The 13,100-nt window shown below is 46.3% G+C and overlaps 1 protein-coding gene across 12 annotated transcripts in view; it reads right to left on the bottom strand.

Moving 5' to 3' along the window:
• Positions 1-13,100, bottom strand: part of BCOR (BCL6 corepressor) — an 82,210-nt gene that overhangs the window by 20,739 nt on the left and 48,371 nt on the right. For 8 of the 12 annotated variants that reach the window (XM_071430301.1, XM_071430300.1, XM_071430303.1 and 5 more), the window contains 4 exons: positions 12,591-12,644; positions 11,940-12,123; positions 3,428-3,709; positions 2,678-3,031 (listed from right to left, as the gene is read on the bottom strand). In XM_071430301.1, coding sequence (XP_071286402.1) covers positions 2,678-3,031; positions 3,428-3,709; positions 11,940-12,123; positions 12,591-12,644 — 874 coding nt within the window. The remainder of the gene's footprint in view (positions 1-2,677; positions 3,032-3,427; positions 3,710-11,939; positions 12,124-12,590; positions 12,645-13,100) is intronic. The other 4 variants (XM_071430307.1, XM_071430309.1, XM_071430306.1 and 1 more) reach the window with 4 other exon arrangements.

The raw sequence follows: 13,100 nt of genomic DNA, 5'->3' as shown, positions 1-13,100 counted from the left end.
TAATCTAAGTCTAGCCCCTTTAAAATCCATTACCACTTTTCCTATCACTATATATCCTCGTCAAAAGTCCCTCTCCAGCTCTCTTAGAGCCCTCTTTTAGGTATTGGAAGGTGCTATAAGGTTTCCCCAGAGCCTTCTCTTCTCTGGGCTGAACAACCCCAACCCCCTCAGCCTGTCTTCACAGCAGAGGTGATCCAGCCCCCTGATTATCTTTGCAGCCTCCTCTGGACCTGCTCCAGCGGGTCCATGTTTCCCATGCTGGGGGCCCAGGAACTGGACACAGCTCTGCAGGTGGGGCCTCACAGGAGCAGAGCAGAGACAGAATCACCTCCCCTGACCTGCTGCCCACACTGCTCTGCATAAACAATACTGGAGTAACAAACCCAGAATTCAGAAACCTTCACATTCCCAGAGATTTGCAGGCAGGAGTGGCAAATCATCCTGCTAATGTTAGACTGAGGCTTCAGAGGCAACCCTCATGTCCTGTTACAGGCTGCTCCTTGGGATACAACCAGCTGCCCAGCAGCAGAGACTGCCACAACTGCAGGCAGTGCTTGAGCACAGAGAACAGCTGTTCCCAGCCCCAAACTAAAAAAAAAAAGCTGCAAGTGACAGTGTACATTCTCATACTGTCAGTCTCTGCTTGTTAAAGAAAAGTTTGAGGACTAGTCCTGAGCAAGACAGACAAGCTGGAAGACTCCATATCCATGAGACTGTCATGCAGAGGATGCTCTGTCACACAATGGGGAAAAATGTCTTCATCCCAGTCAACTAAGAACGAGGAGATTCAGAAGTTTACACTTCAACAGGGCTGGAGAAGCACCAGCAAAATTATCTGAATGATATCCACTGTCTTTGTACAATGAACAGCAAGGCACAATTTAGTCAAGTTTATGGTTTTATAGCAGCTTCCAAACCCAAGAGTTTTTTCACAGCCATAGGCAACTGAATCTGAATGCCTTTGGGAACGCTGCATAAACTGGGAGCCACCTCTTTTTCTTTGCCGTGGCCATCAGCCTGCCACTGCCACAGGAGGGATTCCAGGGGAAAGTGAGAGCATCCTTACACAATACAGCTTCTTGTCAGTGACCCTGGCTTAATCTCTACAAGGTATACAAGGTATCTCTCTCTGAAAGTACTAAGGTGAGGGGCAGGGTGTTTGAGCCGATACCATGCTCACCAAGGCAGCACATAAAGCAAGGAAGTTAGAGTCAAAGCTCCTTTTTGTCCTTGGTTTGTTAACCAAAGTTTTGTTCTCCTACTGCACAAATCCTTTTGGATGGATCCTTCCCCATCAGTAAGCATCAAAGTTTGGGGGTTTCTACCCTCAGATAATCCTACCAAGGAGAAGGACAGTTGAGGAGCTTTAGGACTGAAGGGAAGCCAGTATTTTTGCCTGTGACTTTCAGAGACTACCAAGGAAAATCTTCACTGGCACAGGATGATCTGGACTCAGTCCTTTCCATGGTGTGGGACAAGAGGATCCACTCTCCTCATGCTTCTCTCTTTCAAGGGGATCTCAGCTGAACTATAGGTTAGGCCAGCTGGAGTGTGAATGTGTTCCAGGTGATGAAGCTCCCAGGTTTGTGAAGGAGCAAGGAGCCCAAATGCCAAACACACAGCTCCTGCTCCCAGAAACAGTCTTTCCTCAAAAACAAGCAGAGCCCTTGGAGAGGTAAGAGCAGGAAAAGAGAAAGAAAAGGGGATTTGCCCTGTGCACTGTGTGATTCCATTCCCCATCAGTTCTCCTGCCAAGCTACAGCAGCAAAATGTTGCAGGGAAGGAGAAAGGCACCAGAGCAGAAAATGGTGCCCAGAGACTGAGGACAGTGGGGACAGGAGAGTGACCTGTCCATCCCAGTGAAAATTTGGCAGATTGTATCCACAGGCTTTCCCCCAGGATAGGGAATCAACAGAAAAGGGAGGGAGGATTGGGAAAGGAGGAAGTGGAGTGAGAGGTAAAGAAGAAGCCAAAAACAAGTCAAGGAAAGCTGATACGCTTTGAGGAAGCAACCCCTTAGGAGAGAGCTGCTGGAAAACCTCTGCCAAGGGGCCGGGAAGTGGGATGCAAGGGGTGTACAGGATGTGCTCAGGACAAACCAGCAAAGCATCCTTGTCAGGAGGAGGATGAGCTCTGCTCTTGAGCATATGGCCTGGGAAAGGCAGGGGAAGCCAGCAGTGCTGAGGTGCTGGAGGAGTTGGGTTCCCAAGATCAAGAGCAGCTGTAGCTTTGCTGATGCTGCTTTAGAAGCTCACAGCCCCTCAAACCCTACACGTGGTTAAACACCCTTACACCAACTAGCAGCCCATTTGCTCCCTCTCACCCAAAAGCATGCCTGCATTTTATGCCCTCCCCAGCTCTCCTCTAGAGATAAACTTCATCTTCACATCATCTATGAAAATATTTAAAGCCAAAACACACACGCACACACACACAAACACAGAGTTACACACACATACACAAACACGTTTTCTTGTCTGACAAATATCAGCTACAGTGCAATTCTTAAAGAGGAGGTGTCAGTCCTTATAAAAATGGACATCTACAGAAATATATATATATATATAGTTAAAAAAAAAAAAGAAAGAAAAACTCTCGACAATTCCTTCACATCGGTGGCAGCATGCGTCACTGTAAATGCTAAAGCCAGCTGGTTTCCCTAGTAGTCTCTGCATACCTTGTTCATTGTCACTTGTTTTGAGGGACTCTTCAGACCAACTTCTATTGCTTTTGGCCTCTGACCTTTTCTTGGTGTGCCTTTCTTCTGTGAAGTCTTTGACCTTTGCAGTGGCCTCTGGCTGAACAGCCTCAGCTAAATCTTTCCTGCTTTGCCGGCCCAACTTGCCGGACGGGGATCTCTCTGGTGACACCTGCTGCTCCCATAGTTCCCTAAGATGCTGCAGGTGACGCTGCTTTTTGGGATGGAGCCCTGTTAATTCAATGCACACCTTCAGGTTGGTCACCTCATTACAATTGGGCTCTTCTAAGTGGTTAGAGGAATTGTTTGTCATTTCCCTCTCAGGCCAGTCATCTAATGGAAAAATAACTAAAAATTAATCAAAAAGCCCCCTCAACTTAAAACAAAAGCTACATTTCACTTTCGGGGCATATAGTCTCAGCTTTAGCACCACACTATGCATTTTAAAGCTTCGCTCATTACGGGTTACATGCACTACAGGAACTTGCACTGCTGTGGCTACAGTGGCCAATGACTAGTGCTTTATCCTTACATACCAAGTTTTTTATATATACATATATATATACACATATATATACATACATATATATACATATATATAATTTAAAGTGAAATGACAGTGCTCACATTAGTAACTAGCAAGTTCAAAAATGGAAACACATTAAGCCAAAGGGACGTTCCTTTCACAAGACATTCCTTGAGAGAAACCAAAGCAAAATGCTGTCTTACCTTTGGAGCTCTTCTTCTTTTTTGCTTTTGATATAACTTCTTCCTGCAGTTCATCCACAAAGCTTTCATTTTGGCTGCCATCATTTTGCACTCTCTCACCAGAGTGTTTACGTTTCCTGTCCAGACGTGGACATGAATGTTGGCCAAAATCTTCTGTTGGCTGGTCTTCTGCCTTTTCATACACAGAATGTCTCTCTAAATAACATTTCTCATTTGAGAGATCTTTTTCCTCTGGAGTTTCAAGAAAGTGACCTCGGTTGTTTTCTGTACTAGTAAAGTTACCTAAAAATAAAAAACAAACAAATACCACAAGACCTAATAAATACAACACAATTCATTGTGAGAAGGCTTTGCTCTCTGATCTCTTCAATGTCATCTCCATCATGAATTACAGCTCATGAGGCATGCAAATAAACACAAAATTGTACTTGGGAACAAGTCTCCTCTGCCCAGCATAAGACAGCAGTTTTCTCAACAGTTAAGCACAAAACTCCCAAATGAACACTACTTTGTGTTGTTTTTACATTAATTTAAGAAGCACAATATTCACTTGCATACTTGTATCCATAGAAACATCACAATATGCTTTTTTAAATAAAGAAACATCTTTAGGTACTGAAAGCACAAACCCTTTTCAGAAAGCAACGTCACCCCCCTAAACTGTGGCAAGTAACAATCCAGTTCAAAAACACATTCTGGTGACAACCAAGTATTAGTCCTCCCTTAATTCCTAATCTTTCACTAACTTCTCCCATCAAATTGCAGAGTCTGACTTAAAAGCATCCATCCCTTTTTCTGGAGATATAAATGGGATACAGAACACGCACACACGGACACAGAAATACCACTAAAAATAGCTGTGATATTTTGCAAAAAAGCACTACTCGAATCCAAGGTTATAAAAAGGCTTCCTCACTTCAAGTAACCAACCAGTCACTGTACCTCACATGATCTCTGTCACCTCCTTTTAAAACAGACCTCACTTTTTTCAAGGAGTATTTCCAGCAACAGCAAGAGGGTGAGCTCTGAAAAGCTTACTAGAAACTAGTCTGACAAATTAGCCACAAAAACACCCATGCTGCCTCACCCTCACCAACTTCAGCTTCCCTCCAATACTGTTTGCTCAAATTCAGAGACAGCCTATGCAATTTTAAATGGATGCTTGATTTAAAATTACACTTAATCACCATCTTGAGTAACGTTATTTTCTTGGGTTTAACCAAACTAGCAAAGGCAAGGTTAGGCAGAGATGCAGTACAGACTTCAACACAGACAATCAGCTCCTATTTGCAACTCCCACAAACAAGCTGAGGTTCTCAGGTGTTTTAGCCCTCCTGGCCGACCAACACTCCACACCTCTGCCACTGTTTGGCAAACTGTATGTTCGATCTTACTTCCCCATAGCTCACTGTCCCTTTTCCTCTTCCTCCTTCCTGCCCTTCCTCCTTCTCCCACTTCCCTCCCTGCAAACACATTTGCTCGTTTCCTACCTGGACTCCTGACAGCTCTGTTGCCATTCCCTCCCATGGATCCTCTCTCCATTTCACTCAGTTTTTACAGGTTGCCCTGTCCAGCCTGGCCTTCAACTTTTCTATCCCCTTATCAGGGCTGACACTGCTCCCCTGCAACCCCTTCTCCGCTCCTGTGCCCTCCAAGACCCACCACTGGCAGCATCTGGAAGCAGCCCAACTCAATCCCACTTTATCTTGACAGCACCTTCCTACAGCTCTGCCAGCCCCTCCTGGTTTCATGACCGTCCTCAAAATACCTTTTGTCAGCAATGGAAGGCTGGGGGGGTGGCGAGGGGAAACTTCCCTGATGAGTTTTCTCCTCACCACAATCTGGAAATGGCTCCAAGTAGCACCAAGGGCTCTGGAAATGTTTGTCGGCACCAGAAGACACCCCAGCATAATTTTTACACTGCTTGGGAAGCTGCCTGCAGGGCTGCTTGTAAAACAGCACAAGATATGGGCCAAGAAAAATCAAAACAAAAGCTGATTTTCTGCAGGCGAGCGGGAGGCTCGGGCTGTTCCGCTGCTCAGCGACGCGATGCTCCACAAGGCCGTCTGGCCAACACATGCTCCTTCCAACACTTTAAAATGCACTTTGTCACACTTCTTCCAGCCAACAGCACCGAGATGTTCCAGAGAACAGGTATCTCAGCTTACTGTGGCCATGCCTCTGAATGGCAGAGCCCCCCCAGATCAGAATGAAGCTGGCAGCACCCTGTGCTCGCACATCTGGCACGAGGACGCCGCCCCACAGCTGTACCCTATAACCACACCAAAAGCACCCACAGTCCCGTTTCACACAGCATAAAAGCAGCTGGCCCAGCCACGTTTTAAGTATCACAATAGAAATAAACGTGTCTATCGGATTTCATTTTACATTTTTAATGCAATCTGCTATTTTCTTCCTTTCATAAGGAAACATTATACTTCTGTGGTCAGTTTCCCTGAAGAGATCAGGTAAGGGCAGTCTCAGCCACACCCCTGCTGTCTTAGAGCCCTCTCATCTCCAGCAGCACCAACAGCTACAGCCCATGGTTCATGCTGAGAGTGCTACACTGGGATAGCTTTCCTGCTCCTAACACTGTCTGGCCTGAGAAAAGGCAGGCACATCCTGACCAATTCCCAGAGAAGCTCTTGCAGGGTCAAAGGAAGTAGCAGGCTGTAGGGGGGGGGGCAGGGGGGTGATGGTCTTAATCTTTATGGCTTGCAGGAAACAGCAAGCTAATTCCAGCCTGCCACCACCGAAAGCAACCTGCTGCAGATTAATTCCTTCTCTATCTGCAAGAGGACTTGGCACGGGGATGCCGAGCGCCGCTCGCTCAGACTGTGCTGAAAAATAAAAGAGGGGAGAGCCCTCGCTAACAGCTTGTCACTGTCAGCCTTCCTCCGGGGCTCCACGTGCTGGGAAGAACAGCACACACCTACTGCAGCTCATCCAAAAAGCCCTGGCTGCCAGCAGCTCCGTGACACCTTGGCCTCCGCTGCCTGGTGACATCCCAGAGGGACCCTCAGGGGACAGAGCTCCAGAAATCCCTCTCAAGGGCTGCCCGCTGCACACGCAGCTGTGTGATCCGTGGCTGTGCAGTCCATGGCTGTGCAGTCCATGCCTATGCAATCCCACTGTGCAGTCCATGGCTGTGCAGTCCATAGCTGTGCAGTCCCACTGTGCAGTCCATGGCTGTGCAATCCCACTGTGCAGTCCATGACTGTGCAGTCCATGCCTATGCAATCCCACTGTGCAGTCCATGGCTGTGCAGTCCATGGCTGTGCAATCCCACTGTGCAGTCCATGGCTGTGCAGTCCATGCCTATGCAATCCCACTGTGCAGTCCATGCCTATGCAATCCCACTGTGCAGCCCATGGCTGTGCAGTCCATGCCTATGCAATCCCACTGTGCAGTCCATGGCTGTGCAATCCCGCTCCCGCAGTAAGGCCATTAGGGAAGCGGCATCTCCGCACACTAATCCCGGTTGTGTAATCACCCTGCTTGGAGGCGGGAGCAGCCCGGGAGCAGCCCGGGAGCAGCCCGGGAGCAGCCCGGGAGCCGCGGGACGTGCCCTTGCCTGTGCGCTCCCGCAGCCGGATTTCAGTGCCAAAGCACAGAGGTCACTCACTCACTCACTCACTCACTGCTGGGGACACCCACGGGCTCCAGGCTCTCCTCGCAGCCTGCACCCACACATTGCGAGCCCAGAGGTTTTTCCTTTTTCCCCCCTGGCACAGCTGTGGCTGCCTCACAGAGAGCAGGCTCTATTAATATTTTACCACCGGATTCTGCTCCGTCCTCAAACTGTTTTGCAAGCAACCGGGATCAGACGCAATGTCTCCCCAAATTAAGATACAAATGTCAACAAGAAGCACGGCAACATAAGCATAACGTGCGTGCCCAACAAGGATGAGGAGAATTTATCTGCTTTTGTTCCCACCACCCCCCTTCCTGTGCCATGTATCTACAACATCCTTTTCTCTGCCTCAGGAAGAAAACAACAACAAAATACTTGGGAGTTCTCGTATCATCATTATTCAAACAGTGGTGAGGTAGCCAGAAACACAGGATAAATGCTGAGTTCTCATAGCAACACACCTCTATGAGTAAGGAGATTAAACTCTTAAATGTGTTCCCTCCTCAAGCCTCCAGTATTTGCCAGTGTCACACCAGCTGTGACAACCAGCACCAACAATTCAAACCATTTCTCACTGTCCCACCAATCTAGAAACAAGGAAGAATTAAGAAGATGCTTCTTCACAGCTGGTTTCTCTCTGAAGCAATATCTTCTCAGTGCACAGGTTACAAATCTCACAAGGAGCAGTTACAGACACGCACAAACACGCTACCCAAAAAACTTTCTTTCGTTTTTCCATCTTCCTGTTGCTGTCAACTGCTGTCAACAAGACCAGACCCTCCCATTCGATGCAAACAAGGAAACACATCTTAGTGTTCAAGCTGCAGATTCTTTTGTTCAAATAACATGGCAGCTAAAAACAGCCTTTCCTCCTCCCTGGAGCAACCTCTCATTGCGCTCACTTACATGCAAGGCACCCTTTATTCATCCAGGAACAGTAATGATTATACAAATGCTAAAACCCAGTATTCAGCAGGGAGATCACAACAACAGTAAGAAATTCCCTATGATATATTCAGAATTCAACTCTTGAGTATCCCATGGGGCAGAGGGAACCCAGTTGATCCCACTTTTCCCTCCAAGTACCTCAGCTTGGGAGCTTTCTGCATTTGTTGTGTTCTGCCCAAGCCTACCACACTGCACAAACAAGCAACCACCACTCTCAGTGCACAGACCTCTTTTTTTTTTCTTCCACTATGTCCTGTGGCAGGAAGGTAATAACTGACCAGGGCAAAGGACATGTTTACTGCCTCCATCTTTCATTTGTTCCAGTGTACACACAGCCCAGCAAGAAAAAAGAAAAGGAGGGCATCACCATGCAAAGGGACAGTGGTACCTCACTACAATGCTGAGATCAATTGTGCAATGTGTTTTGGCATATTGCACCATTTACCTTCACGCATACCAACTGCTTTAACTTCTTCCTTATGACCTCATGCCTTAAGATCAGGCTTCTAATATATTGGAGTAATTTTGCCCAGATAAGGCTTAAACAGGCACTGTCTCCCATCCTAAAAAATTAAATAAACAGGTGAAGTCATGCTCCCCAGTCAAGAAATTCACAGTCTGTAGAATTCATTCACTCTTTCACACTCGGGTATGATTTTCAGAACCTCTGGAAGAGCTTTGTTATGAACCGACATGCGATCATCACATGCCCGTATTGATGCGTGTGTCCGTGCCAATAGCTTAAATCACTTGATCTCTGAACAATCCTATGACTCATGACATATGCATCCCATAATTTATCATGTTTGTGCTATGAAAATGCACTGGAGCAGCATTGCCTCAGCAACATTTACAAGTCACCTTGGCAACAAAGCAGCTTTGCGGCTGCTCTCAGATGCCCGGTCTCAGATGCCCAGCAAAACCCAGATGAGATGGGAGAGAACTGAAGCACTTCTAATTTACTGATCAGCTTTAATTGCTCATTAATTAGCTATCATGGCTACCTGCCTTAAATTGGGCCTTAAAAAAAAAAAAAGGCAAAACAAAAAGCTAAACAAAACAAAAGCCCACCTCTTTTACCCTTCTCCAGGAGGCTCAACGCTCAAACTTAAGGAGACTCCCAGTACAGAAAATCACACACTGCCAAGTCAGAGGAAAACTTTAAGGAACCGGATATTGTGCCTTCGTATGTTTCCAAAAAAGTCTATACATGTGTAATGCAGCTAGGAAAAACAGCAAGTCCTAGGACAAGCCAAAAAAAAAAAAAAGCAGTTTCCATCCCATGAAATGCCCCTGTAAGCATCACCTGCCTGTGTTATTTAGGCTTTTGTTGCACTGGTAGGTTTAGAGGAGCCAAGGGGGCAGGCAGCTGCCAGGGCCGATCGGCTCTGGAGCTCTGTGCCAAGCGCGGCCGCGGCGGCAGCAGGGGAGCCCTGGGAGCTGGCTCCGTGCCACAATCACAGTTTTGGATGCAGTTTCCTTCTTCATCAGGCAGGTGAAGTGCTGGCAGTGCAGGCAGAACAGCCCGTCGGTTTCACTCCTGAACTCCCTCCTCACACAAGTAAAGGCACGGCTGTTTCACTTTCAAGCCAGCGCCAGACAAACACGGAACACAAGGAAACAACTTTTCCAGCAGCAAGATCGCTCACAGGAGGCAGAAAGGAGACACGAGAGACTGCAAACCATCAGCTCATTCCCGTTCAGGAGCTTTAAAGCCAAACACACCAACAGCGTGGTCAGAAATTGAAGGCAAAGGGAAGGCAAAGGATCAGCAGCCCTGGCTCGCAGCGAAGGGGAAGGGAAGGCAGAGCTCATCTCCCCTTTGCCAGTCGCTCAGTGAGAGATGCATTAAGGCTGCTGGTGGCTCAAGCCCCAACACAGAGCCCAAGCCACCACAGTAGAGGCATTCAAGAGGTGTGAAACTCGGCTTCCTGATTTATCAGCTGCTATCCCGAGGGGCAGGAGGTGAACCACCACGATAAAAAACTTTTACTGAGACCTGAATCTGTACTGGTAAGTATTTGCTGCTGCCCAGGCGGGCGTACAAAAAAAAGGAGCTCCCTCAGCAGAACAGATCCGTGCTTTTAGGAGTTTAGACATTTGGCCAAAGTCTGAAATAGCCTGTTAAGTCAGAGCTAATTAGCAGAGGAGAGGAATGAACTAACATAAGACTGAACATACTCTCCCTGCTTCCAACAACTATTTAACAGTCTCAAACAAATTTTAGCCAGCAGATTCAAGTGCCAGAGATCTCACTAAATGGTGAATTTACAGACAAACCATATCATCAGCCTTTTGCAAGGATGGGGGTAGGGGTTTCAGCATACAATTATGCTCTAACACTCATCCTCTCCACAGCCCCATGTCCCTGAGCAAGCCTGCCTTCCCTCCTTCTGTTAATCCCCTGTGCCCCCCTCTCAACTCCACAGCCCATCATCCCCCCTCTGCTGAACCCTCTTTGCAGCCAGAACCAGCCAGCAGGACTGCTGCTGCTCTTCTAGCTTTCCTGCACACCCAGGGTGGGATTTAACAGAGGACATCACCAGGGCATCCCTGAGGAGCAAGGAAGGCTGCAAAGAGGACAGCCAGGGCAGCAGCCTGCCCAGCTCTCAGCTTTAGCACAGGCAGCTGTGCCTTCCTCCCCACAGCTGCCACGATACAGTTTGGGGAAGGAAAAGGCTGCCCAGCTTCCAGAGGCTCAGCCTGCCTCTCCCCACCTTGCTTCCCTCTCCACTTCCACAATTAAAACTTTCCCTTGCTATTTTGCCATGCCAATTTTTGTGGAGGCTGTCATTTCGGTAATAGCAATGCCACGGTAACTTGAATTTAGGTGAGTAACCAAGCAAGCACGATTGACCAGCATGCTCTCTGCCAAAAAGATTAACCAAAGACCAGAACAATAATTCAAAGTTATTAAATTGCCTGAATGATATTTCCTACTAGCCCTTTTCATGAATCTCCACCTACCAAAGAGCACACTTAACCACTGAGTTACAAAGACACGCACACACACACAGTGCAGTCTGCAGTACAACTCCCCTTGTTTTGCAATTCTTTCAGCACCGATCTTTTTTTCTGAGTTGTTCAAAACAAAGTAGCAACAGAAGGAACTGATCCATTCTTTAAATACCTAGGTTAAACAAAAAAACAAAGAAAAGGTGGAAACTGACAGAAGCCATATGCTTACTGAGAGTGCAAACAAAAAAGAAGTGATCTCTCTTGCATATAGTAAAAAATCCCCTAACACCATTTTTTAATTTTATCTTACTTTTAGGACATTGCATTTCCCATAGTCCTCTGACACCCTGTAACAGCCTGGAGGGAACAGACAGCCCCACAGGGAGTTCCAGAGACTCTGCCTGCAAGAACCTGTGCATCACAAACCTCCCAGCCACTGCAGCAGAAGTCACCAGGAAAATAACTTCTTATCATCTGGAGTTGTTACTGCCAGCTTTTATGGACAAGCCTGGCAGATCACATCCTTCCCCACTTCCCTTCACTCTTCTGTCCTCCATCCTTGCTTTCAAGACTGCAATAGTGGCATCTCTAAATGCTACTGCAACTTCAGGAAGCTGAACTCCTTCTTGCCTTCCTGTCTTCCCCCATATCCTTTCTGTATTTAAAACATAACCTTGGACCTTTGCTTTCACTGGCTGGTGTAGTACCCCATCAGTTAAAAGAGGATCTCTCTAAGGCAGTGACAGACAGTTAACTATCTCCTGAAAAGCAGGCGCAATGGCAACCAGAAACTTGCAAGCCCCAAAACAAGCACAGAGGCTACCAGCCGTGGCAACTCAGCACCTGCAGAGGATGAGGTCAGTGACTTTCACCAGCAACACAGCGAGAACACGAAGATTTGCTTGCTTTGCTGCAAGCTGCCATGGCAAAGAGACACATACACGCTTCAGAAAGCCATCTAAATTCGCTTACATCTGTCATTGTCATTTTGGTCAGCAATGGCATCTTCCAGAGCAACAGACTTTGGCTTCTTTTCACTGTTTCCTTTCAAGTTTTCCCAATCTGCCTGGCTGAATCTGCAGACCTCTGAGTCTTTGGTAGCTGTTTGGCCTTCTCTCTCTTTCATCTCCAACTCTGAGAAGCGCATCATTGCACGCTAGAAAGAGAATTGATATAAAAAAAAAGTCTTGCAATAAAAACCACTTCATTTACACCTTAGCTTATATGAAAGCATTTCCAAAGAAAAATTGACTCAAAACCAGGGTTTCAGATAAACAGCTAAGGGTAGGATTTTAACACACCTGACTTGTAAAACAGTGTTCTAGAATCTTATAAGCAAATAGCCACACAACTCTTTCATATATAAGTATATATATGTAAAAGATTATATATAAATGTATATTATATATAAAACAAAAGCATTCCATTTTGGAGGTAAAAAGAGACAAAAACGAAAAGAAATAAAATAAAATTAAAAAGAAAAAAAAAAAAAAACAACAACACAAAACCGTACAATGAATAAAAGACGACCATGGCCCACAAACTTCCCTTTGTGTATTTGGAAATGAAATTTAACTCAAAGGTTTATGTAAGAGTCTAGTAATAAAAATTTGAAGAACTGACCTCACAGTAAGCAGCAGGTAGACATAAAATACTGTCCTCTTGTAATCCTTCCATCTATGTAATTAAAATGGGCACTCAATGGATCATTTAGATAATTTCATCCATTTTTATAAGCATAAACCAATTCTTTTCTTAACAATGCAAAACAATTTGGCTTAACTCATCCCTTCATTAAAAGTAAAACACCCTAAGAATATTCCTGCACAATACCTGTCTATCATCCCTCAGCATCAACCTCAATACCACTCCTACTCTTCCCTAGGCGCTCACTTGGAACCAACGTTGCCTGAGACCCACTAATGCATGACTGCAACTCCTCACCATCCAATGGCACGTTTGGCATACTAATCATAACTTCTTGGGTACTGTGCTGTGCTGGCTCTGAGGCCAGCTCAGAAATTACAGCCAGCGCCAAGGTAACATGCATGCCTGTCCGACTCCCCTTGAAACTGCACAAACATTTCATTAACGTGCATTAACATTTGTATCAGATCTTAGTAAAAAAGCCCT

This window comes from Agelaius tricolor, unplaced genomic scaffold, assembly GCF_023055355.1.
Source record: "Agelaius tricolor isolate 1412-34295 unplaced genomic scaffold, bAgeTri1.0.p SCAF_7, whole genome shotgun sequence".
NCBI lineage: Eukaryota > Metazoa > Chordata > Aves > Passeriformes > Icteridae > Agelaius > Agelaius tricolor.
This window is presented reverse-complemented; position numbering and strand designations above follow the sequence as displayed.